The sequence below is a fragment of the Typha latifolia genome, chromosome 8, assembly GCF_019914945.1.
Source record: "Typha latifolia isolate L0001 chromosome 8, TyphaL0001v2, whole genome shotgun sequence".
Classification (NCBI taxonomy): domain Eukaryota; kingdom Viridiplantae; phylum Streptophyta; class Magnoliopsida; order Poales; family Typhaceae; genus Typha; species Typha latifolia.
The window spans coordinates 4,549,140-4,575,666 of NC_133093.1; the positions used below are offsets into that span (position 1 = coordinate 4,549,140).

Consider the following 26,527-nt stretch of genomic DNA (forward strand, 5'->3'; position numbering starts at 1 on the left):
ACTCTATCTTGAATAATTAGGGACTATATAGTCTTTACTTTATAAAATAATAAATAAATAAATAAGCCTAGTATTTCATTTGTTACAAAATAATAATATATAATAAATTATTAGAATTGCTTAAAATGTATATCATAAGAGTATTAGTATACCTCTATAAATCTAATGACTATAATTTACAAATCTATCTATTAATCTAATAGAAATATAAATAGATAAATAAATATAAGTATTACCTATATTTAAAAGTAATAGCTTATAAGATAATTAATCATTAATTATACTAATTATAATTAATAACAATCATATTGATAAATATATATTATTAATAAAATAATTAATGTCTAAATAATCTATTTGCATTAATTAAGAAAGAAAAAACATAAATAAATAAACAAAAATAAAATAAAATAATTTAAGAGAGCATTACCACTAGTGCTCAGCCCAGCATTGTTGCAGAAAGAGGAGGAGGATAAACTGAAGAAGAAGAAGAAGAAGAAGAAGAAGAAGAAGAAGAAGAAGAAGAAGAAGAAGAATATAAAAAGAAGAAAGAAAAAGAAGAAAAAAGGAAGAGAAGGAAGAAGAGGAGGGAGGGAGAGAGAGGAGGGGAGCGAGGAGAGCTGGGCCGGTAGGGAGGGGCTCAACTGCTGCTGGCTAGCCAGTAGTTGGCCTCTCGTTGACAGCTTAGTTTCGACGAACCCGAGAGACAACGAGAAAGAAAGGGAGAGAAAGAGAGAGAGAGGAGGTGGAGGAGTAGGAAGGCTCACTAGCACTTGGTAGAGGTGGCAGCAGTGGGTTCCAAGGACGACGGTGGCAGCGATGGTAGCGGTAGGCCATCATCGATAAGAGAAAGAGAGAAAGAGAGAGAGAGAGAGTAAATAAGAGAGAGAGAGAGAGAGAGAGAGAGAGAGTAAATAAGAGAGAGAGACCGAAAGAGAAAGGCAGTGGAGGAAGGATGGCGACGGCAGAGAGGCCTGCTGAGCTAGTAGGCCGGGCTAGAGACGCGTGGCGCCGCTAGGGCTTGCCACGGCAGGTGAGAAAAATTTCTCACCTACTAGGTTCGGCTTAGGCATGAGGCTGGCCACAATGTGGCCGGTCGCGTCGAGCCTAGATTGTTTATTTTTTTTTTTTGCCTAGGTTGTTACAGGAAAAGTGGAGGGGAGTGGAGGAGGAGTTAGTGGTTGGGGAATGACAACAATAGTAGCAATAATGGTGGTTGTGGTGGTAGCTATGGAGAATGTGGGAGCTGGTTGAGCTGAGAGGAGGTGGGCTAAAGAGGAGGAAGCTAACTAGACTAGATCTAAGGGAGAGTGAATGGGGAAGATAGTGTTGGATGGAGGATAGCAGCTGTTGTGGATGATGGCTGCGGTGTAAAAGGGCTGCTAGAAATGGAAGGACAGCTTGGAAGAGGAAGCTATGACTACTAGAACTAGAAGTATGAGAGATGAGGAGGGAGGTCTGACCTTGCTAAAGGTAGCAGAGAGTCGAATAGGGAGGAAGGGAGCTGGTGGTGGTGCTGCTAGAGCTGGGCATCGTCGACTGCTAGAGAAGGGAGGCTAGGAGAGAGAGAAGGAGAGAGAGAAAAAGAAAGCTAGAGTAGGAGAGAAACTAGGGCAAATATCTAATATCCTTCACTTGGGTGCTCACCACACTATTTGGTGGCTACCCTTGCTTGACCAGCAAACTTAGTAAGCCCATGACTAAAGAGCCCAAATACACAAGCAATGCATAATTAATATGACTCAACCTAACCAAATGCAAAAATTAACAATGCAGAAAATAAAAAGGACGATCTTACCAACTAGACCCCTTTAAGTCAGTCATAACACTTTATTATTGATTTATGATTTGACTCCTTGTATGATTTGACTTTCATATAATCAACACAATAAAGACTATGCGTAGTTTCAACCATACATATACATATTATGGTAGAAAATTCGTTAAATATCAACCCAAATTTTAAGAAGTTAATCTATGACGAAAAAAAAAGAAAAGAAAAGAAAAGAAAATGGTTAAATATATTTTATCACCATATACTTATGGCTAAAATCACTTTGCCCCTATACTTCAGAAAGTTTTTCTGTCAAATTTAACTGAGCATCATGACTATTTTGATCATTTAGTTATATTATCTCAAAAATCTTAATGTTTTATCTAACAAATATAATATAATAAGTTTAATAGAAAAACTAACGATCTCACTTTAATTATAAATTTAAAGACTGATATGAAATTTTTTAAAGTACGGATAAAGTAATTTTAAACATGATAAAATATATTTAACCTAAAAGAAAAGTAGAAAAAATACCGGTGAAAGTTAAAATTAGCATTGTTCAGGATCAAAATGTAATAATTAATCCAATTTCAGGCCGATCTTCTTCAGCCCGTAGACCTAGAGATTTCATGGGCTTTACCTCTCTGGCTGGCCCGTGAATTAACAATTTATTCCTCCTCCCGGAGCACACAATTACTCCCGGTGCTTGTTCAGCAAGACACGCCAGACCGAGGGAGGAAAATGGAGGGACGAGGCGCGGAGGAGGAGAAATCTCTGGTGGACACCTTCTGCGGCGTCACTTCCGCCACCCGCGAGGAGGCGGTCTTCTTCCTCGAGAGCCACAACTGGAACCTTGACTCCGCCGTCCACTCCTACTACGATGACGACCGCTTCGACGCACCTCTGCCCCAGCAAAGTACCGGAGGCGAAGAAGAAGTCGGCGGCGGCGGCGACGGCGACGACGACGACGACGATGAAGACTATCTACCCCCGGAGGCCGAGGCCGCCGCCGCTGTTAAAATTCCAGTTCACTCTGTGAGTTCGAGTTCGGGATCAAGGGCGGAGAAGAAAGCTTCCGGAAGCCGATCTACCATCCGAACTCTCGCGGATCTCAACAGGAAGGCGGATTCTGGGTCGGATAGTGATTCCGATGAGCCACAGGAGTACTATACTGGCGGCGAGAAGAGGTGATATAAATTTTCTACATTGCGGCAAAAATTGGTAGACAAGATTTTATTTTATTTTACTTTCCAATTTTATTTTCACTTTATGTTTGTTCTCAATTGACAAGCAAATAATATGTCTTCTTTTTGCGTTTAAACAATTGGGGAGTATTGAGAGAACGGGGGTTGTGGGTAGTGGCAGTAGAAGATGAAATTGTGGAGGGGATGGATGTATGAAGGTAATTTTTTGATATAGTCAAATCCATTGTTCTAAGCAACCTAATGACCTATAGTTGCTATAAATTTTCAATGTGTATTATATATTATTCTACACCATTTACTACTGAAATTTGAAAGATATAGCCAAAGAATATTGAATGCCTATAGTGTAGGTCTCCTGAATGAGGTTAAACAAATGCCATCTAGGTTGGGTCCCTTTTCTGTGGTTGACTAGTTCTTTAAAGGCGTATTGTAATGATTTTGATTTCATTTTGAGTAAAATAAAGCAGTAGACTGTATGACAATGTAATTCGACTTCTTAGTTATCTATCTTTTCAATCAATGCCAAGCCTACTAATAAGGAGAATTTGGCTTACTTGGCAGATTGCTACTTGACTACCTGAATTTAACAATCTACAAATTGAAAAGGTTATGCAGGAAGGTTCATGCAATATTTTCAAAGAGTACATGTAAAGAGGCTTGTCCAGAAAGAGAGAAATAAGTTGGCTTGAAATATAGTCTGTTGTTAGGGAAAATGGTAAGGTTGACTTACAAAATGACTAGAAGTAGAATAAAAATAATGAGTATGTATCTTGTAGGATTCAAAATAATTAGGAATAAGTATCTTTACAAATTTAAAGTAATAGTTATACACATGGTACTAAGCAAAGAAAAGAAGAATAATTGTAGATAAAGACTTCAAATAGAACTTCATTGAGATTGAAAAATATGGGAGAAACTTTTATTCATAAAACTTGTACTAGAAGAAGAAATTCTTATTTCTATGCTTATTTATGCTCTAAAAGAAGTAAATCACTCTAAAGTGTATATATGGCAGCCAAGACATTTTACTTTATTTTTGTACATCTCTAGCTCATCTACTGCTTCTAGCAACCTTCTTTGCCTCATTGTACAAGACCATCCACCTAAGTAATTAGATCGTAGTGATGGATATCTATCCATTGGTCACCATCTCTCTATTTGATTTTTCAAGCAATCATTTCATTAACTTATGTTGTTCCACTACTTGACCTTGAAAACTACCTATCATTTTCATGTAATCTCATATCTACGAGGTTGGCCATTCCTTTCTTATGCCATAACTAGGACAACTCCATTGATACCATTTGGTTGAGTAGAGTGATGGTATTGGTAAGGATAATAAGGTGTCTTTACATCGATACATGTGTTATTTGTTCTTAGTGACAAGGGAATTGGGAAATAAATAAGAGGCACAAGAGCTGTACTTTTTGAAAATTTGTTGAATCCCCCTTTCCCAAGATTTGGTTGTACATATATATAAGTCTTTTTGTCTAAAAGAAGCACATATGTAAAAGATAGAATAGAGTATTTTTTCCGAGATATTCAAAAAAAATTATCCACCAAATCCACATCAAGAAAGCAATTTGCATGAAGTAGTTCTTTTGATATCATGTGATGCAGGAGCATTAAGATCAATGACATATTTTAGATTAGTGAATCAATAGTTAGTCTTTGAGAGTCTTTAGTGAGTCAAGTCTAATTGCAATTAAGCTATTTTTGTTACTTTATAAATTTATTGATATATTTACATATATTTTCGTAGCCTTTGTATTTAGGCCTGTTTCAGGTTCACTTAAAGGCCTTTTGGGTCAATAAGTTAGTATATGGTTAGGTTTATTGATACCTATACATGTAAAGTCTCTTTTGACCTAATCCAAGTAAGAATTTGAGTCCATTAAGGGTTTCTAGTCCATCCCTAATAGAAAAGAGGATGAAGTTTTTGTAACAATGTTTATTACTTTGTGCCCAAGAAATTAAGAAATAAGTTTTTCTCCTTTTACTTCCTTCATGGGAAGTGTCGATTGGTGTGAAGTGAAACCCTTCAAGCTGTGAAAACCTATTAGCGTGATTCCAATTTGGTATCGTAGCTCTATGGTCATCATCTTTTTACCATATAACCCCTAAATATTTAAATTGAAATATATATATGATGTAACTTGAATGTAGTGGAGTGAAAAAATTTAGATACTTTATAGTTCTTACTGTTAATACCAACTCCGCCTTCCTATTGGCTTGATTTTACTAACAACTGTCGTTCATCATCGTTTATTTAGTTTCCTTTGGTTCAATATCAAAGTCTCTTGTAAATTGAAATAATTCTTTTTCTCATAAAATGTTCATCTTGTTTGTAATGTACTTTTCTAGTGGGATGCTCGTACGAGATCCTTCAAGAGGTGGCCGGGATGTGGATTCAATATTTGAGCAAGCTAAGCAGATGGGTGCCATGCAGGGACCTTTTGAGTCCCATCAAACACCTTCAAGTTCAAGGAGCTTCATTGGGACTAGTAGACTTTTATCAGGTGAAACAATATCATCTGCTACTCAACAGCCTAAAAATACTATTCACAACATCTATTTCTGGAGCAACGGATTCACGGTGAATGATGGTCCACTGAGAAGGTTTGATGATCTTGAAAATGCATCTTTTCTAGAGGTAATTTTTACTATAGTTGGGATTTGTTTTTTACAAATCATTTAACTTACCATAACACATATTTTCAGTTGTACTGTTGCACCTCTCCTTAGACTTTATTCGCTATATGCTTCTATATCGTTCCCATTGTGTTATTAATGTTGCAGTTCAGTTGTCATTTCTCCATGGTTAAATATATATTTTTGTCTACCTAAGCGTGGCAATTGTTGACTCGACCCGATAACTCGACACACACCTGAACCCTTTAAACAATGGGTTTAGTATAAATGAGTATAAATCATTCACAGTTGGCGTTGCTGCTGTCATCGCGGGTGTCGATGTCCCATTCCGTAGCCCCTTTATTGTTGCGCTGATCGATCTCTTCTGCAAGAATCAACCTTCACTCCTCCCTTAAGTTGTCCCTCAAGGTCGACTTCTCCTTCCTATGACTGACAAGCATCTTTCCCATGCCTTTGCGGTTAACCTCTCCTCTCTCTCCCTTTATTATTTTAATTGGATATGGTTTGTCATGTTGTCTTACTCATTTAAAATTATACTCGGTTAATTGTGTCGTGTAGATGTATGACACAAGGTTTGAATAATCGAGATTAGGATTAGGATAGGCCTTCCGAAAAAACAATACTTATCGGCTAGATCAGTCGTATCGGTCGTCCGGATTGGATAAGATTTTCACGTAAAATTCTAAATATTATTTAAAAATTTTGAAAAATTTTGAAAAATTTAGAACATATGACAAAAGAATAAGAAAAAAATAATTATTATTCACATATGAACCCTAAAAATTAAAAAAAGTACTAACCTACTCAAAAGTTGACTTTGATGAATACTAAGCTGGCTCTCGTAAATCTCTGTGGTTGTCATCATCATAATTATCATAAGTTTATAGATAATGATGTCTATGGCCTAGTGCTCCAAAGAGTGATTGCATTGTTTTATTCATGTCAAATGGATCTTGTTTTCTCTAATGATCATAATCAAAATGTGGATTTTGTGTTTAAGAATACTTAGGATACTAAGAAGGATGATAACCAGCATATAGATCTTGTGATAGCTCTAAATAATGAATACTTGATGTACCATAGTCATAGGAAGCAACATCGTTGATATGTATGTACATCCTCAACTTTTTTGTCTTCAATCTCTATGCCTTCTTGATTTCTCTCAACAAATGTGGAAGGGACAATCTCACCATCAAGTGTATCATTAAGGTCATTAGGGTTATCGCTGGCATTAGTAGCTATACTATCTCTCGCTGCCGAACAGCTCGTACCCGCTTCTGTTCTAGTTATGGTCTCTTAATGCCTCATCTAACCATGAATTATCTCTATCATCTAATAATCTATCATCCACTTCTCTGATTTATGGAGTTAGAGTCTTATTCATCAAAAATATGATTTAAATTAATCAGCTAATTATTTTTCGTTTTCCTTTTTAAATTTCTCCCTCAATCTCATATTATAATGGCAGAAAATTAATTTTCTAATTTCTCTAAATTGTCAATCGATTACATGTTTTGGTGTGGATTATGGAGAAAGTAGTCTAGTTTCGTTTACATTGTGATAAAGACACAGTTTAAATTAAGATCTTCTTTGCTATTAATGTCAAATTTGGTGCCTCCTATCCATAAATTGACTACCATTCAGTTGGACTACTATGAGATATAATTGTAGCAACTTTAGCAATACTGAATTGGCCAGCTCTCAATCTCTATTTCTCTATTTGAAATATGTTATGGAATATATTTTATAAGAAATTGATTATATTAAAACTTGAAACAAATAATAAGAAAATTATTTAATTGAATAATAACTCACTTCTCTATCCCAAAGGATAATCATGTATAAATTGATGCCAACTCCTCAAAATTTGATAACTTCAACTTTATGAACAACTACTTATGAATCGTTTTTTGGCCTACACCCTTTAGAATGGCAAATAATAATAGTCGTCTTGTAGGTGCAGGTGCTAGTGAAAGAATAGCTTCTAAAGTTGGAGTTAAAGGAGCTTGAATAGACATCAAAATCACGAAAGATTAGAGTTGTTTTGAGTAAGATACAATATCTCGTCTCTTAGATCAATGAATTGCAATCTATCTTGATCGGTCAGAGAAGGAAGGTTCCTACCTAAGAAGCACAAACATGAATATGGGACAAGGATACGACACGATACGGACACGGGGATATGACAAATCTTAAAAAAACAGGACACGATACGTTTAGGACACGGCAAAATAAATAAATAAAAGTATTATATATATTATCGATACGTTTAAAGAAATATTTTTCTAAACTTATAGTATAAATACACAAGCATGCATAAATTATTTATGAGATAAAACAAAACGTATACAATACTACAAAGCCAAAAATAATAATGCTAATACGTGATAATACAATTCTATATTATAAGAATAAATATCTAACTACCTGAGAATAAATAACTAACTACCATTACTTAACTACAGTAGATGGCATAGGCAAATTTGTGATTTTGCATTAAAATTAATTTTCCTGTATGAACTAACTTGTGATTGTTGCATTATATTTCTATAGCATATGCAAGAATTTCCTAAAATCGATAATTTATGTTATTAACTTTTATAGTATATGATAAATCTTATGTCCAAAAAGTTTCTCAAGAGTGTCTAAAAGTGTCTAAGGAGTGTCCGAATTTATTCTATAATTTTTTAAATATGGGATATGTTGTAGAAATCAAGGTTCCCAGTTTCGGCCGATCCCGATCCCTGACTGGTTTCGGTTGCGGTTTCGGCCGTTTCGGCCGAAACGGGTGGGAACGGGTCAGATCCGACCCGGATCCGACCCGGGGGACATCAATAATTGATGTCTCCACCCCCCCCCACCTTCCTCTCTCCCTTTTCTCTCTCTCTCTTTCTCTCTTTTCCTCTCTTTCCTCTCTCTTTTCTTTCTTTCTCTTTTTTTCTTTCTTTTCTCTTTCTCACGGATCTCTTACTCTCTTTCACCGGTGATCGAATAGTGAGTAGATCTCCATCTCTCCCGGTGATCTCGACCTCCCGGCGACGTTATCCGATGACCTCGATCTCTTGCTTCGCTGGCCGCAAAGAACCAACCATCTTTACTCGTGAGGCTGCGGCGAGACTTCTCTGGCTCGCTTCTTCGTAGCAGTAGAGTAAGTAGAGACTATATTTTATTTTAATTTTTATTTATGTTTTTAGTTGCGAGCTAAAATATCAATGGCTCCAAAAGAGAAGTCATATGATACCGATATTGGGTGGCAACATTGCAAAGACTATTGGGCAAGATAAAAAACGCGTTAAATGCAAAGCGGGTGTGGAAAGGAAATGAGTGGTGGTGTCGGTAGTTTGAAAGAACATTTAGGTTTGGAAGACAAGGAAATGTAGCAGCTTGCACTCAAGTGTCTTTGGAAGTTAGAAAGCGAGATGTTGGCTCATTTAATTGGCAAAAAAAGGATAAACAATCTGCACAACAAAGAGAGTCAATGATTCGTAAAGAATTGATGCATAATCCTGTACACATTGATGATGATAGCAGTGAGCAAAGTGAGGAGGATGAGGAGGACAGACAGATGAGGAGGGCAATGAAAGAGAGCAAAAATATGCATAGAGAAGAGGAAGAGATGAGAAGAAGCACTGGTGGTAACTTTCAGAGATCTAGATCAGTTAATATACGAGGAGAAAGAATATGGGGGCAGCAGTTCTACCCATAGGACTCCTGGTGTTACAGCAGAGTTTGAAAATATTAGACCAATGGATACATATCTCTAAAAAAAAGGGGTCGTACACAGACTTCAATTAAGACAGCTCTCAAAGGAATTAAAAATGCAAAGAAACACATTGGTAGAGCTATCTCTAAATTTTTCTTCTACAACCATATTCCTTTCAATGTAGCTGATAGCCCTTACTATCACACTATGGTGGATGCTATACAATCAGTAGGGCCTGGTGTTCCCCCTCCTAGTTCAAATGATATTACTACTAAATATCTTGACTCAGAGGTAGATGAACTTCATACTTATATTGAGACATTTAAACGGTATTGGGATGAATTTGGTTGTACACTGATGTGTGATGGGTGGAGTACACAAAACAGAAGAAATATAATTAATTTCTTAGTGTACTCTGGCATGGGGACAATATTTTTGAAGTCTGTGGATGCTACTGCTCATTTCAAAAATGCAGATTATATTTGTCAGTTGATGGATGAGGTGGTACAAGAAATCGGTGAAAAAAGAGTAGTCCAAGTAGTTACTGATAATAAGGCAAATTATAAAGCTGCTGGAAATTTACTGATGATTAAAAGACCTCAATTATATTGGACGCCATGTGCTGCACATTGTATTGATCTGATGTTAGAGGATATTACAAAAGAGCCTGAAATTGACATGGTCATATGTGAAGGTCAGAGGTTAACAAATTTTATATAGAACCATGGTTGGGTTCTTAATTTACTCAGGCAGATGACTAGTGATAGGGAGATCATCAGACCCGGCGTCACTAGATTTGCCACTCACTTTTTAGCCTTGGAGAGCATCATGCGCTACAAGGATGATATTATGCGGATGTTTACATCACAGGAGTGGTCTATGAAAATTAAGAATATGAAACCTAAAGATAAATCTTTAGGTGAAACTTTGAAAAATATGGCTCTTGGAAATACATTTTGGGATAATATTACAATTGCCACCGCAGTATTTGAGCCTCTTGTCAAAGTATTAAGACTTGTAGACAGTGATGACAAGTCTAAGATGGGTTTCTTATATGAGGCAATGGACATAGCTTAAGAATCAATAAAAAAAAAATGTAGGCTAAAGTTATAGGAAGTGGTGGAAGATGATTGATTCTAGATGGAACAAACAACTACATAGAGATATACATGCTGCTGGTAAGCATGCTTTTAACTTTTTAAGTTTTAAGTTTTAATTTACTTTTTTTATGAATATTTAAAAATTTGAATGTTTACAATTTACAAATTTTAAATTTCTACAGGGTATTTTCTTAATCCAAGATTTCAATTCTCTAAAAATGTCAATAATGATAGTGAAGTCTTGTTGGGGGTTAGAAAGGTAATCAGCAAGCTTGAGCCCAATATTCATAAATAAATCCTGTGCGATAAAGAAGTGAGTTATGATTCAATTAAATAATTTTATTATTATTTGTTTCAAGTTTTAACTTTCAATATAATCAATAAGCTAATAATATATTTCTGATTTTAGATGGAGAGATATAGATTGAGAGTGGGCAATTCAAGATCTTGCTAAAGTTCTTTGCAGCCTATATCTCATAACACTCCAGCTGAATGGTGGTCTATTTATGGATGGGAGGAGGCACCAAATTTGACGCTAATAGCAAAGAAGATTTTAAGTCAAACTGTGTCTTCATCACAGTGTGAAAGAAATTGGACAACTTTTTCCTTAATCCACACAAAAACACGCAATCGATTGACAATGGAAAGATTGGAGAAGTTAGTTTTTTGTCATTATAATATGAGATTGAGGGAGAGAAATTTAAGAAGAAAGGCAGAAAATGAACAACTGATTGATTTAAATCATGTTTTTGATGAAGAAGACCCCTTGACTCCATGGATCAGAGAAATAGAGGACAGGTTATTAGATGACAGAGATAACTCATGGTTAGATCAAATATTAGGAGAGACCACGACGAGGGCAGAGGCTGGTACGAGTCATTCAGCAGCGAGAGATAGTATACCTACTAGTACTAGTCATAGTCTTGATGATACATATGGTGGTGAGATCGTTCCATTTACATTTGTTGAGGAAAGTCAAGGAGGCATAAGGAGTGAAGACAGAGAAACTGAGAATATATATACATATCAGCGACGTCGTCATGAGATGCATTTTGGTTGCTATGATTATGGTACATCGAGTATTTATTGTTTGGAGCCATCACAAGATCCATATGCTAGTTATTATTCTCAGTATCCTCAGTATTCTCAGGCACAATATCCAAATGCTGGTTATTATCCTGCTCAAACGCAAGTCACACAATAAGATCCATACAATATGACTAGTATGATGGAATCACTTTTTGGAGCATCAGGTCCCAGACATCAATATTTACAAACTTATGGTGATTATGATGATGAAGACTATAGAAATTTACGAGAACCAGTTCGGTATTCAACAAAGTTTTAAATTTTGAGTAAGTTAATACATTTTTTTAAGTTTTTATACTTCATATGTGAGTAATTTTTGTTTTCTTATTTTTTGTCATTTTTTCTAAATTTTTCTGCATTTTTAAATAATATTTAGAATTTTATATAATTAAAAAATAGTCCAATCCGATACGAACGGCCGATACGTATCGTTTTTCTGGACGGCCGATACCGATCCCAATCCCGATACTGGGAACCTTGGTAGAAATATTCAACACGAGTCCAATGAGTATCCGACGAGTGTCAGTTTCCGACAAGTGTCGGACACGGACACGGCATGCTATTTGAAGTGTCCGTGTTTCATAGGTTCCTACTCACTCAAAGTATGATGATTTATTTATGAATATCAAACTTTAGTCTGCTGATTACTTTTTTAACTCCCAGCAAGATTTCAGTATCATTATTGATATTTGTAGATAATTGAAATCTTGGATTAAGAAAATATTTTATAAAAGCATTCAAATATCAAAATATTAAAATAAAAGCAAATTAATAAATTAATGCTTATTAGTAGCGTGTAAACTGAATGATCACCAAAACCTACTGAATATATTTTGTATAAATTCCAATTTATGCAAATGCATGCTAGTTTTCTGTAGAACTTATAGTACTTTCTTATGGAAATTAGGAGACTCATGTAGTTATTAAAGTGAAACCACTGATTAGGATAGAAGATTAGATGACATTTTTTATCTGTGCTTCATTAATAGTTTAATACTTTAGTTGACATACCTAAAGATCACATGAAGGAAAGTTGTGTATTATAAGGAAGAGTTTTGAGATTGTCATCTGAAGAAAACATTGATATCTTCTCAGATTCCATCATAATCTAAAAATATATCTTAAAAGTAGGAATTGAGGATTGGGGGTTACATTCATTATTGTTGTTGGCAAGGAAAAGGAGCATTCAAATAATTGTACAAACATCTTCTAGCTTCAAGAAGAAATAGAGAACAAAAAACAGTCGTTTAATTCCATCATTATTTTCTAAAATCCTAATGATGTAGGAACAACCTGGGAGTCAGACCTAAGGTGGAGGTCTCAATGCACATGTAAGGCAAAGAAAAATAAATGGGGCTTTTACATGTATACCTTTAAAAAATCCTTAATTTGCTTGTATTCTTCCCTAAAGTTGATATTTGCATGTACACCCCTCAGAACATATATTTTTTTTTTTGGTAAATTACGAATTGTTTGCCCGTAGTTATGTCTAAAATCAAACTACCCTGAACCAATGAAGCACGAAAACGAACATAGGATATAGGCACGACACGATACGACAAATCTTGAAAAAACAGGATACAGATAGGATATGACAATAAATAAATTATATATATGTAGTTTACAATACATGTAAAATTATAAATTGTCATCCTATAATTAAGGATACGTAAAATGCATATGCTATTCATACAATAACCAATAGGTACATAAAGCCACAAAAATATCATAACATCATAACCTTTCGTGTAATGGATCGTGCGTCCATTCCCGATCAAGCTCGGATGTAGTGAAGCAGTCCGCGCAGTCGGAGGAGATTATTTTCAAAATATTCTCTCGTAGTCAGAAAATTACAAAACCAGTGATGATTGTTTCGTATCTTCTTGATCTACGTTTTTGATATTCATGCCCTTCGCAGATTTTGACTGCACCTTGGGCGAAAATACACAATATTGTGGTGAAGGTGGAGATGACGGGTGATAGTGATGATGGTGATAATGGTGATGGATTTGGTGGCACGTGGTATTGAAGGGATAAGAATGAGGGGAGAGAAGTTGGTTGAGATCCCAAGGAGAAGGGAGGATTTGATGGTCGAGGGGGATTAGAGGTAACCAACGACGAGATGACACACGACTAGGGCTTAAACAAGGAGGGAGAAGAGTTAGGGTAAAGAAGGGAAGAGAATTCAATATTCATTCATAATTATCCCTTAGGTTGCCATCCACATCTTAAGAGACCAACTTAACAAGCCAAACTAATAAGTAATAACCCTAGAAATATTGTATTCTCTCCAACCGCATTCGAATAGGGTCGAACGCGCAATTCGCATTCATTGTCGATGCAAACGTATGCAGGCGGTCACACTTGTGCACTCGAACGGGGTCGAGCACATTCAAACGCACAATTTGCGTTCTCTATCGATGCGAACGTATACAGGCGTTCGCATGGGGCGTTCAAATGTGACATCCATAATCTTTATTTTCTGAAGAAAACAACTAAAATAAAATAAGAAATAAGATCCATAAGTTGTATCCATGCACAAGATAACTCAGTGTGGTCCGAATCACATCATTTCAGCAAAGTAACTTGCTTAGGCATTGCATTTTTTATTCTTAACTAAGCCTTCTCTACAACTCTTTTCATTTCCATCATATATTGATCATTCACTTTAGGGCAAGTCTTAATTCTGTGTCCAGTTAGTCTCATCAAATATGCTTACTCTATAGTATAATTCCTTATAAACTTGCTGACAGTAATTACATACCCTAGTAACAATTTTTTAGATTCCAAGTTGAATTTGACTTAAATCCAATACCTAACCCAATATCAACTTGATTGCTTACATTTTATCAAGTGTTGTCATGTCGAAGGCTCGTGCCGTGCTGATCCTTTGTCAGCATGGGGCGTGTTGTTCAGCACCCCCTCAGCTTCCTTGCTTGGCATTGGCACGCATTGGCATGCCTTTGACACACAACTAATTTTATATTAGCGTATTCAAGAGATATTTTTATTTGAATATATGCATTAAAGCCTACATTAGATTCTTTTATTCTTAGGTTATTTTTGTAAATAAAATATTTTTGTAAATATATAGTAAAAATCAATTATAAACATTATTCAACATATAATATAACTAAATACGTTTGTTAATTGACAATAGTTTCATAATTAAAACCAAAACCTAGTTGTAGAATGACTGGGAGCAAGGATAACCGTGCCATAGGACGGCTTGTGTTGACCACTGGTTGGCATGGCATGGCACATGTTGCGACACTTAGTGGCCGTGCCACAAGAGGGACAGAAAAAGAGGCGACTTCTCTTCACTCTTTAACATCGTTGTTGCCATCGTTCGTATTGTAGGAGCTCGTCGATGAAGGCGCTGCTCAACCGATGCAGATACCCTAGCTCTCGAGGAGGAAGAAGACTTTTAAGATCTGCAACTTAAGTTTTTATTCACCCATATAAGAGGTTTTCTTCCTCGAGAGCTAGGGTATCCGGGTCGGTCGAGCAACGCCTTCATTGACGAGCTTTGACAATGCAAACGACGACGACAATGAAAAACTTGACAATGAGGTTGACGGTGAGTGGATCGCTGCTAGGAGGGGTGTCGTGCGGCATCCCTCGTGTCACGTGTCGGTATGCCATTGGCATACCCTGTGTCGGTCGCCATGACCATCATTGACCGAGAGGATCAAAGATTTCATTTGTCGGCACCAGAATAACGCGAGAATGGTAAGTCAAATAATATCGATAATTCTAGAAACTTATTTATTGATAGTATTACTCATTGTAAGTCTTATACTCTTCATATAAGTATGAAGCTTATAATTCTCATATGATGTGATATCCATATTGAACATACACACCATAATCATATGCAGGTTATGGATATGAAGTATAGTAAGAGTGTTTTTTGATGTCTTGCTACTTATAGAATCAAGTCTTTTCCTTATATGATTATAATTATGTTGAGTCTGAGATGGTTCATTTCCTATTCTTTTATCTCTAATAAACTCTACCTTATGTTTGTCTATGTTTGGCTTTGTGGTGTTGATCTTAGGTGACATGTGTAAAGTTTTTCTCATATGTATAAACAATGCTTTTTTGAGAAGGCTGTATAATAGGGATGCATATCTCATCCTCATTTTCACTAACACTAGTCTCAGATTGAGTCTCATCATTCTATCACCATTGTCATTAGTATCATCATTACATCATTATCACTATTATCATATCTAGTCTCATCATCATTAATTAGACCGAAGTCTTCTAACGGATAAACTGGTTTTGAAGATGATCTAGCTCGGCTAGTATGTCCAATACCCAAATGACCACCACTAGCTCGGCCTTGTAGAGGTCTTATGGAGTTAATATAATATGTTCCTATATCGATTTTGACCCAATTTGAATGAATTTGACTTATTAATTTTGGATTTTTTTAAAATTTGGGAGAAATCTAATTTTCTTTTATTCCTATATTTTAGAGAATATTTATCTTGATCTATATAAAATGACCTTTACAAATGATAAATTTAGCAAAATTGAAGTAGATCTAGTATTTGTAGACCCAAAAAGCCTAAATTAGTTTGTAAAATGCAAAAAAAAAAAATAATAATTTCAGAGAATGAAAGAAGAAAAATTACATTTTGATGGGATTTAAGGAAGAAATTTTGAATTTATCATGTAGTGCAGCTAAAGAAGACTTTATCAGAATAAGTTTGAAATTGACACAATGAAACTAGAATTGAAATCGATCGAAATGTTTTGTTTTCTAAATATCGTTGAAACCATGGTTTCCAAAACAGCCAATCCTGATCCCAACTAGAAACTAGTCTAGTGACTAGTTTCGATTTGAGATGTGACCATTTTTTCGCCGATATGGTTGAAACTAATTTTTTTCAAAGATTCAAGTTGAATCTAAAATAGATCTGACTTAAGGAGACATTAGTAATTGATGTCCCCAACTCTTTTTTTTTTTCATATTTTCAGTTTTTACCCTCTATCTCTCATAAATACTCTCCTCCTACCCCTCACACTTCACTGAGTTCATACGGCAGCCGATTCGGTAAGCTCGTCCAGCTACTTTGTACTATGTGAACTCGGGTGAGTGTTTCTTTTTCATTTTGTTTTCTCTTTCTCATTCACTCTTTTAACTCCTCTTTTCTTATTGGTGCAAAACAATAATGAAGAGAAAAAACTCTCTTCATCTTACTTTTACAATAGTAATTTATGAGCATAGAAATTTATCAAATTTAGCTCAAAATTTATTATGGTTTTGAGTTGATTTTTATTAATAGTTTTTAGGCTTTATACACGATTAATCTTAATTTTCTTACTTTTTCTCTAAATTTTTAGAAATTTTCATACATTATTAAATAATATTTAAAATTTTACGTAATTAAAAAAGTTTAATCTGATATGGGTAGCCAATACGACCAATATAAACAATATGGTCGATATGTATCGTTTTTTCTAGTAGTAGATTCTGATCCTAATACCGAGTTTCGGAACCTTAGTTGAAACCAAAATTAAAATCAAAACCTCGAACCATAGATTTTAGATAAGAACTCGAGATGATCTATCACGCAAGGAAGTAGAGTTTAGAATGACAAGTTTCTCATTACCTAGATAAATTCTTTTAATGGAATGTAGAAGTTTTGATGCAGGACCATAAGGACTGAGTCAAATTTTGAAGTACAGAGTCATCAATTGGTTTTTGGTGTATTATTTGTGTCAATCAACTCAAGTAAAACTATTTTAGTCTATTTTTTTCCTTCAATTTTTCAATATTTATTTGGGTTACTGTAATCTGTTTTCCTAACTTCTATAATTGGGTCTTAGTTGGGCTCAATTTAAGGAATTTTGTGTTAATAAAATATTAGATTGTTAGGTTTTACTTGTAGCTATATTGTAAGGTCTATTTTTACATAATTAAACAAGGAATTTGTGTCTTAAGGATTTTTCATCTGCCACTTTGTAAAAAGGGGACGGGGATGGAAGTCTATTTGTGACTATGTCTATGGTTTTATTTGCAATAAACAAAGAAAAGAGGCTTTCATCTTCTTCCTTCGCATGAAGCATCTATTGTTATGTTTGGAGTGGTTCCAGATTTTCTGGTGTCTGATAGCTATCTGCTTTCTCTAATCCCCATTCAAATTGGTTAAGTCCATTGGATCTTTCACAATAAAAGCTTTTAAAATTGGCCTTGGGATGCCAAGGCCTTCAAACAATATTTTCCAAAACCATCAAAATCCCATAATTTAGACCACCTATTATTCTCTTCTGCTGCTTTAATAGCTTAGGAACTACTGATGGGGTTATGCAGTGATTATACTGATCAGTGGTAGAAATCCAATGCTGGTTGGCACAACTATCTGCGGTGGAGACAGTGGAATCATGACTAAGTCATTTTTGATTTAGGGTGCTTCTCAACAGTTACATGCTTCACTAAACAAATCTTATTTTATCTTAAGCAAGGAGAGATCTACATTTCCTACAAAGGGACATTGATCAATCACTCACTTGCATTTTTTTTCTTCCCTTATAGTTGGATATAGTTCTACAATTCCTTGTTAAATGCTTCATTATTCTATTAATCTTTTCTTTTTCTTTGAATGAATAAGTTAAAGTTAATTGACATATTATCTCTGCTATGTTTTGAAGTATTGGCCCATATTGATTCATATTTGGTATTGTCTATTACTGATCCAAAACAGGGTTGAAGTAGGGTTTCCTTTGCTTTCGACCTAGTATTGGCTGTTTCAATTGCAGTACTAGTTGTAGACACAATTTTAGTTTTTTGTAATGTGCGCTACATGCTGGTCAGATCATAAGTTGGATATAACCTTAATCCAACTTGCAATGTCAATTATTAATGTTCGGACCGCCCAATTTTACTTTACCTCTTTTTTTTCTCTTTTTGTTCTTCTCTCCTTTGGCGACCTATGGTTGACTCAATCAATCCTTAGATAGATCAGGCATGGTGAAGTTCTACCCAAAGTTCGATATTGTTCTTCCTAGAAATTAATTTCAAAATCCCGTTCCAACCCTTCTAAACCCTTCTACATGACTTTCTTTTATAGAGAAATTATTTCTCTATTTAGAAGCTTTATTGACATGAGGTTGTGAAAGTTGTTATTGTCGCTTTTGTGCTAAATAGATCTTAGTTGACAAGCCTTCTAGCCTAATTTTTACCTTTTAGGGATCTAACTTTTATCTGCTAACTACCTGTCTGTTGTTTACGCTGTGCAGAGCATTAGGAAGTCTGAATGCCCGAAAGAGCTTGAGCCAGCCGGTAGGAGGTCAGCTGTTAGTGTCAATCTCATTCGGAGGGAAGAAAATTACCCTGTGGGTATCCTTTTCTAAATTTGCCCACCTGTTTCCCCATGCTAAGTAATGCCTCACGATCATATCATCATTCTGTTCTTTCTTATCCAGGAACCAGTGAGGCGCAGCAGTCCATTTCAGGGTGTAGGAAGAACTCTTGGAAGTGGATCTCTCGAAACCTCCATTCATGAGCCAGTTGTTTCAGTTGCAGCCTCAAGCACTCTTCCTTCCCCAAACATTGGCCTTTCAGTGGATGCTTCTTTGCCATCTACCTCTATTCAGTTAAGGTTGGCTGATGGCACTCGAATGATAGTACGTTTCAATGCGCACCATACAATAGGTGATATACGGTCATTTATTGATGCATCGAGGCCTGGAGCAGCAAGAACTTACCGTCTACAAACTGTTGGTTTCCCCCCCAAGGAGCTTGATGATGTTTCCAGGACAATTGAGGAAGAAGGGCTAGCTAACTCGGTTGTCATTCAGAAACTGTAGCTTTATAAACTAATTGCTCACTGATACTAAATGATAGTCAAACTGAAGTATTTGCTCAAATTTTTCTGATAATTAATTGTCAACATTGATACTTGCAGACTCTTGATGTCTAAAGAGCAAATTATGTGAATGATTTTCTTCTTTGTTTTCAGAAGAAGAGGGATAATATCAGTATAAGTTATTCTATTGTTTAGTTGAATGCTACGATAAAGAATAATAATTATATTTGATGTGATATAAAATTGATATTAAAATAATGAAAAATGGTAAATTTGTATTGAGAATTAGTGATATTTTAAAATAAATGATAAAAATGATGTAAAGTACTAGTAGTAATTATCTATTGTCTAAACTAGAGGCAAAATGATAATTTTGAGTTATTGTTAAATTGATTATTAAAAGTTGTATAAAATAAGAGGAGAGACAATGATGAATTAGTAGTTGTTTGGTTACTATATTAGAATAAGGAGGTTTATTTTAGAAAAAAAAATAATTTCTATTTCACAAGTGAATTAGGGCTTCAAGAATAGAATAGAGAATATCTAAATTAAGGTATGCGGCATTATCTCAATGCTAGGGCTACTAAAAAAAGCTAGTGAGGCTTGTGGGCTCTACTTGTTTATAGCTTAGCTTGAGCTCTAAATGAGCTTACCTGAGTAGAGCTAATCTTTTAGGCTTGAAAATATAATTGAGCCGAGCCAAGCCGAGCTGAAAATATAATCAAGCCGAGTTGAGCCGGCATTGACTTGCTCGAGCTTGGCTTGATTAGGCTTGATACTATACATAAATCCAAGTTAGATGAATGCATTATAATATATTCACATGAGTGATTATAATTTTTATGTTAATTATTTATTGTAATCCTGTATTACTATATGCACTAATTTTATCTTTTAGAAATTATAATTTTTAATTATTTCCCTTTTAGAATTTGTTTTATTATGTTCAGCTCAATAAGCTCATTAAGCCCATTGAACTATCGGTCGAATTGAACTTCAGCGGGGAAAATCTAGCTTTCGAGTCTGAGTCGAGCAGAGCTGATCCCAACTTGCTTAAGTTCCGCTCGTTTACACCCCTATTACTCAATGCTCTCCATCAATCTTTGTAGAATTATTCTTGCTTTCATCACCTTGAATGAATATTAGAGCATGATGTCCTTCCATGCTAAAAACCTTATGGACACACTAACTCAAACTAAGGACTGTTGCATTTTTTATAGTACCGTCATTGATACTTGAAGTAGCTCGTAAGTGAAACTTATTTGATCCATCTTTTTTTGCTGCGTCATCAAAAGGCTATTCACATGGCTTCAAAAGAATACTGAATCTGAAACAAGTTCCTTATTTCACCAGGTGCTTTATCTTTAATACTAATCTCACCACCCATCAGATGAACCTACAAAGGGATTCATATAATAAATATTGTGAGGAAGAAATAATATTGGTGCAAAAAAGGCCAAAACAGTAGAACTATTAATCAAACTTAACTGAGTGTTTAAATTGAACACTTCATATAGACTGGACAATTAATTCCAAGTCCTAATCTAGTTCCTTCACGTCCTGTTCATGATTCTTTGAACTGAATATAATTCTTAAAAAACAAAAAGCTCTCTTCTCCTTTGGGATACCCGGGCCTATGTCATCTACTTCAAAAACAAATTCATTAATAATATTCAGAATAACACAAAAGCAGTAAATTTGACCTATCAAAAACTCATATTATTAGTATGGAAATAAGGAAAGAATTATCACGTAGAAGGTCTAAAGTCTTAAAAAATGAAGAGAAATAATAAATCAACACTAATAAAGAGTGCGGTTGGCAAAATAATCGAGTTACTCTAGCTCAGCTCGGGCTTGGCTTGAGTTAGGTTTGATTTAGGCTTGACTCTAGTATAAGCAAGTCGAGACTAAATAGCTAATTTGAGCTAGAAATTAATTTTAAATTAAGTACAAGCTAGCTCGCTAAAACCCCACTCAATAGGGCTCGATTTAATATTTATATTAATATATTATACTATGTATAGTTTGAAACTATTAGATCTTGATCTAATGGTTCAAATATATTATTCCAATCTATCTCTTAGGCTCTTTCTTTTCCTAAGGTTTGGATCAAGCCTTATGAAATTTAAGCTTAAATCAAGCTTGAGTCAACCAGCATAATTAAGTCTTCGATTCAATTAGGCTTGAATTTGATATTATATTGATTGGCTCGTCTAAAGCTCTAGCTTGGCTCAAGAATCAGGCTCGGATTGAATTTGATCGTGCTGAGCTTGAACACCATATTGAGGCTTTTAATTAATTTCAAGACAAGCTTGATCATACCTAGGCTCAATCATGTTCAATTCATTTACACCGCTAATAATGACCTCACAGTAATTGAGCTAATTACTTAGTATAACACAATTATATGATTAGATAAGATGTAATAAATACATGGAACATGACTTAATATTTAATATTAATTACCTGAATTAGTAATTAAGCAAGAATTATGTTAGATTATTTTTGGCAAATAAATAAACAAAAAATTTTACCATAAATGTAATTAGAATATTTTGTGAAGAGCATGATAATGGAGATTTAAAATATAAAAACGCAACTGATAGTATAGGGGTTTGAACGGCCAATCTAATGTTCGAACATTTTTAACAAGACGAAGGGGTTGTAGGGCATTCGAATGATGTATCAAGAATTCAAATAGTTTTGACAAAGGCGCATAAAACATTTTAGTATCTTTGAATGACCCCTTCAGCATTCGAATGATTTTAATAGAGGAGCATAAGACATCTCAAGGCATTTGAATGGCCCCTAGGGCATTCAAATGGTTTTGATAGAGGTACAGAAAACATTCCAAGCACTCGAACAACTTTTTGTGCATTCAAACGCCTGAGCCGGAGATGACTTATATGTATATGATTTAAAGTGATTTTCTAGTTGTTATTCTCTCACATATATAAGTCATTAAACCCTAGTTTGGGGAAATTGACAAGAGAACATATATTGAAGCCCTTGAGGAGAGATTGTGGGGGGTTCTTTGGTGATTCGAGAAAAATTAAAGATTCGAGCTTCTTCTGAGATATCCTGATCATTGCTACTATATCCATATTTGAAACAAGTAACTATCGATGGGCCTGAAACAGTTTACTTTGTTGTCGAGGGTCACTAAGATTAGTTTATTAACCACGAGAAGTAATCCATCATGAGATTTAGCTAGCAAGAGATCTTTAAATATATATGTGGGATTCAACGGATTGTCCGTAAGCGATTCTTATAACTTCTATATTATTCTAGTGGTTGATTTGATCTTAGTGAAAAGGATATTTGGTTTTACCCAGGCTTGAGTTCTTCCACATAAATCTAGTGGTGTTCGTATTTCTTTTTAATTTCTAATTATTTACTTAGAATTAAGTTTTTCTACAGAATGTTATTTTATCCAAATTAGGGTTAGCCTAAGTTATTTCAGTTGATACAAAGTAGGTCTCTCTTACTTTAAAGAAAGATATACTAGGAAAGACATTTTCCAAGAGAAAGGCAATCCACGGTTAGACTTCCTTTGCTTGATGGATCAAAATATCCATATTGGAAAATGAGAAATTGAGCAATCCTAAAATTAATAAATGAACAAGTTTAGATTTCTGTTGTTCATGGTTGGACTCCTACTATGATAGTTGATCAAAAGGAAGTAACGAAATCCATAAACAAGTGGGATAAATATGATTATGAACTATGTGGTTGGAATAGTAAGCTATTAATGCAATATTTAGTGTGTCACTCTTGATGTGTTTTGCTGGATCTGTATTTGTGAAGTTGACAAGAATGATTAGAATATCCTTGAGACTTTGCATGAGGGTACCACCACTGTTAATTTATCCAAGCTTCATAGGCTTATAACTAATTTTGAAACCCTTCGTATGGAGGAAATTGAGTCGTTTGATGATTTCTATCCCAAATTTAGTGATGTTGTCAACTCTAGTTTTAATTTCAGAGAGTAAATACTTGAAAATAAATTGTTAGGAAAATTCTTAGATACTTACCTAAGATATTTCAATCTAAGATTTCTACTATTGAAGAGAACAAGGATATTGACAATATTAGAGTTGAACAACTGGTTGAGAACATTCGAATGTTTGAAGCTACTCTTTTACGACCTAGAAAATTTAAAAGGGTTGCCCTAATGATACGATCTCGAGATGATGGCCCTTTTGTTAAAAAGGGTAAAAAATTATTTAAGAAACCAAAAGATTTTCCTGTTAACAACAATAAGTCTAAGTCTCTTAACAAAAACAAAGGGTCTAGTGCTCCAATTCAACCTATGAATTTGAAGCAAAAAGGAAAGAGCGCTAGTGGAGGAATCCAATGTTATAAATGTCAAGGTTTTAGACATATTGCACAAGAATGTTTAAACCGATTGAAAAGAAAAGGGAAAACAATGAAAGTTATTTGGATGATTTAGATGAGTCTAAATGCAATGAGTTTGAATCGGAATAAGAAAACTTTATAGCCTTTATTGCATCGATTTGAGCACAGTCGAGCACGGGGGCAATGATGGAGAGATGTATATTTAAAAGACATATGATGGATTGTACTAGGAGTCATATAAATTGAAGAAAAACAACATAAAATTTTTTGGTAAGTTGAAACTTTCAAAAGCAAAAAAAGACAAATTACAAATTTAAAATAAACAAAGCTCTTGAAGAGTTGAAAATTTGGAAAAGGATAAGAGTGAAATCACAGAAGGAATGAAAAAAAAAATAGAAGACGATAATAAGGAGCTTAAGGATCTTCTTGAGAAGTCAAAACTTGAAACATCAGGACTATTACATTCTTGAAAGGAAAGACCAAGCTGCATGAAATTCTAAATGCACAAATCATCGAAAAAGATAGGTATGAACTTGGGTATGTAGGAAATATAAGTAATACTAAAACTACTTTTATTTCAGCAAGCATTTAGAAGTGTGTAGCTGAATATCATGTTCTTGAAACTCGAGGTATTTCCTTACAAGTAAAATAAATTAATCTACACCTCAAGTAAACAAGAATCAAGTACCTATTTGTCATTAATGTGGTATTTTAAGGCATTAGACCAAATTGTTATGTTTTGAGAAATGTAAGAAATATTGAAAAAATTGGTATGAAAACTAGACGGGTGTTGATCAAGTGATCTTAAGTGTTATATTGTGCACATTGCTCTTAAGGCCTTAAATTCAAATATGTGGTACATAGATAGTGGTTGTTCTAGACATATGTCTTGTGATAGAACATTGCTCTAGTCTTTAGAAGATTTTGAGGGTGGCAGTGCGATTTTTGGCGATGGTAGCACTACTAGAGTCCTAGGTAGAGATGTTGTGATTACTCTAGGACTACTTAGATTATAAAATGTTCTATATATTGAGGGATTAAATAAACATCTTTTGAGTATTAGTCATGAAGTATGTTTTTCTAAAAATCAATGTGTGATTGTAGATCAAAAAGATAATATTATGGTACATGGTATTTAGGCTTTAGATAATTGCTACCATGTGTGTTTGAATACTACCTTGATATATAATTCTTCTTCCTTAGATGATTCTGAATTATGGCATCAAAGGTTTGCTCATGTGAATTTTAGATGATCTGATATCTACCGTACCGGTTTTGGCTCTGCCAGATTTTAGCAAGCTCTTCGTGGTGGAATGCAACGCTTCGGATGAAGGCATTGGAGCTGTATTGATGCAAGAGGGCAGGCCTGTGGCTTATATGAGCAAGGCATTGTCAAACCAATCGCGACAGCTATCCACCTACAAACGCGAAATGCTAGCAATTCTACACGCCGTCACCAAATGGCGACCCTACTTGATTGGCCAACGCTTTACTATCCGCACGGACCAGCGTAGCTTACCCTACTTCATGGAGCAATGTGTGCACACTCTAGCACAATAATGATGGGTCATGAAACTCCTTGGGTATGACTACGAGCTAGTCTAAAAAAAGGGGATCGAGAACCGAGCGGCCGATGCCATTTCTCGCCAATCGGACACAAGTGAGCTCGCATCCTTTTCAGCACCAACCCTTCCTCTATTTTCAGATATGTGGGGAACCAGTGCAGAGCATCAAGTCATGGCGGAGCTTGAGTCAGAGTTCAATGATCGCTTCCCTAATTCCACACCTTGAGGGCAAGGTTGCAAAAGCGTGGTGGATTGATATGATTCAGACTTTATCGATGTCGTCTCGAGCATGGATAAATTTTAAGAGTGTCTTTTATTCTTATTTTAGTGTTTAATTCATAGAAAAATAAGTTTTCTGTATGTCGCATTCGAATGCGAGTGGAGTGCGTTCGAATGCGCTTGCGAACGCTTGCATCAGGTTCGCAAATACAGAGAGTACAAAATGTGCGTTCGAATGTGATTGCGAACGCCTGCATCACATTCACATATATAAAGAACACAAAATATGTGCTGAGGAAGGACTCTTTTAGATGGACGGATGAAGCCACTATAGCCTTTGAAAACTAAAAACAGCGATGACAATGGTGCCCGTTCTAGCTCTACCGAACTTCACCAAAGAGTTCGTTGTGGAATGTGATGTGTCGAAAGTTGGCATAAGAGCTGTACTAATACAAGGAGGACGTCCCATAGCCTTTCTTAGCAAGGCTTTATCATAAAAATCTCAGCAATTATTGGCAATTCACCAAAGAGAGAGAGATGTTGGCAATTCTACATGCGGTGACAAAGTAAAAGCCTTATTTCATTGGTAGGCGATTCATTATCCGAATTGATCAAGGGAGCCTTTTATACTTTTTGGGACAGTGTATTTACACTTCGGCACAGCAGAGATGGGTCACAAAATTGCTGAGGTATGATTATGAAATTTAATGCAAGAACATAATAGAAAATAGAGCGGCGGATGCACTATCATGCCAACCCGATACCACTAAGCTTGCAGCCTATTCTTCTCCTACTTTTTCCTTCCTTGATGAGCTGAGGTATGCATGTACATCTGACCTAGATGTTTTGAGATTGTTGAAGAAGGTATTGGATGATTCGGAGCGCCATCTAGAGTTGGAGAATCGTGGCGGTTTGCTACTTGACCACGAATGTATTTGGGTGCCCGCAAATGATGGATTGCGATAGAAATTGTTGGAGCACTTTCACCAAACTCCAGAGGCTGGTCATGAGGGTGTCTTGAGGACTTATAGGAGGATA

At 35.3% G+C, this 26,527-nt stretch overlaps 1 protein-coding gene across 1 annotated transcript; it reads left to right on the forward strand.

Annotated features, from left to right (window-relative positions):
* The first annotated feature begins 2,328 nt into the window (after window positions 1-2,328).
* On the forward strand, window positions 2,329-19,540 carry LOC140793635 (plant UBX domain-containing protein 4-like). Its single transcript, XM_073145241.1, has 4 exons — window positions 2,329-2,964; window positions 5,347-5,635; window positions 18,778-18,873; window positions 18,964-19,540. The coding sequence occupies exons 1-4, from the start codon at window positions 2,519-2,521 to the stop codon at window positions 19,345-19,347; spliced, it is 1,215 nt and encodes a 404-aa protein (XP_073001342.1). The 5' UTR covers window positions 2,329-2,518; the 3' UTR covers window positions 19,348-19,540.
* The last annotated feature ends 6,987 nt before the right edge of the window (window positions 19,541-26,527 follow it).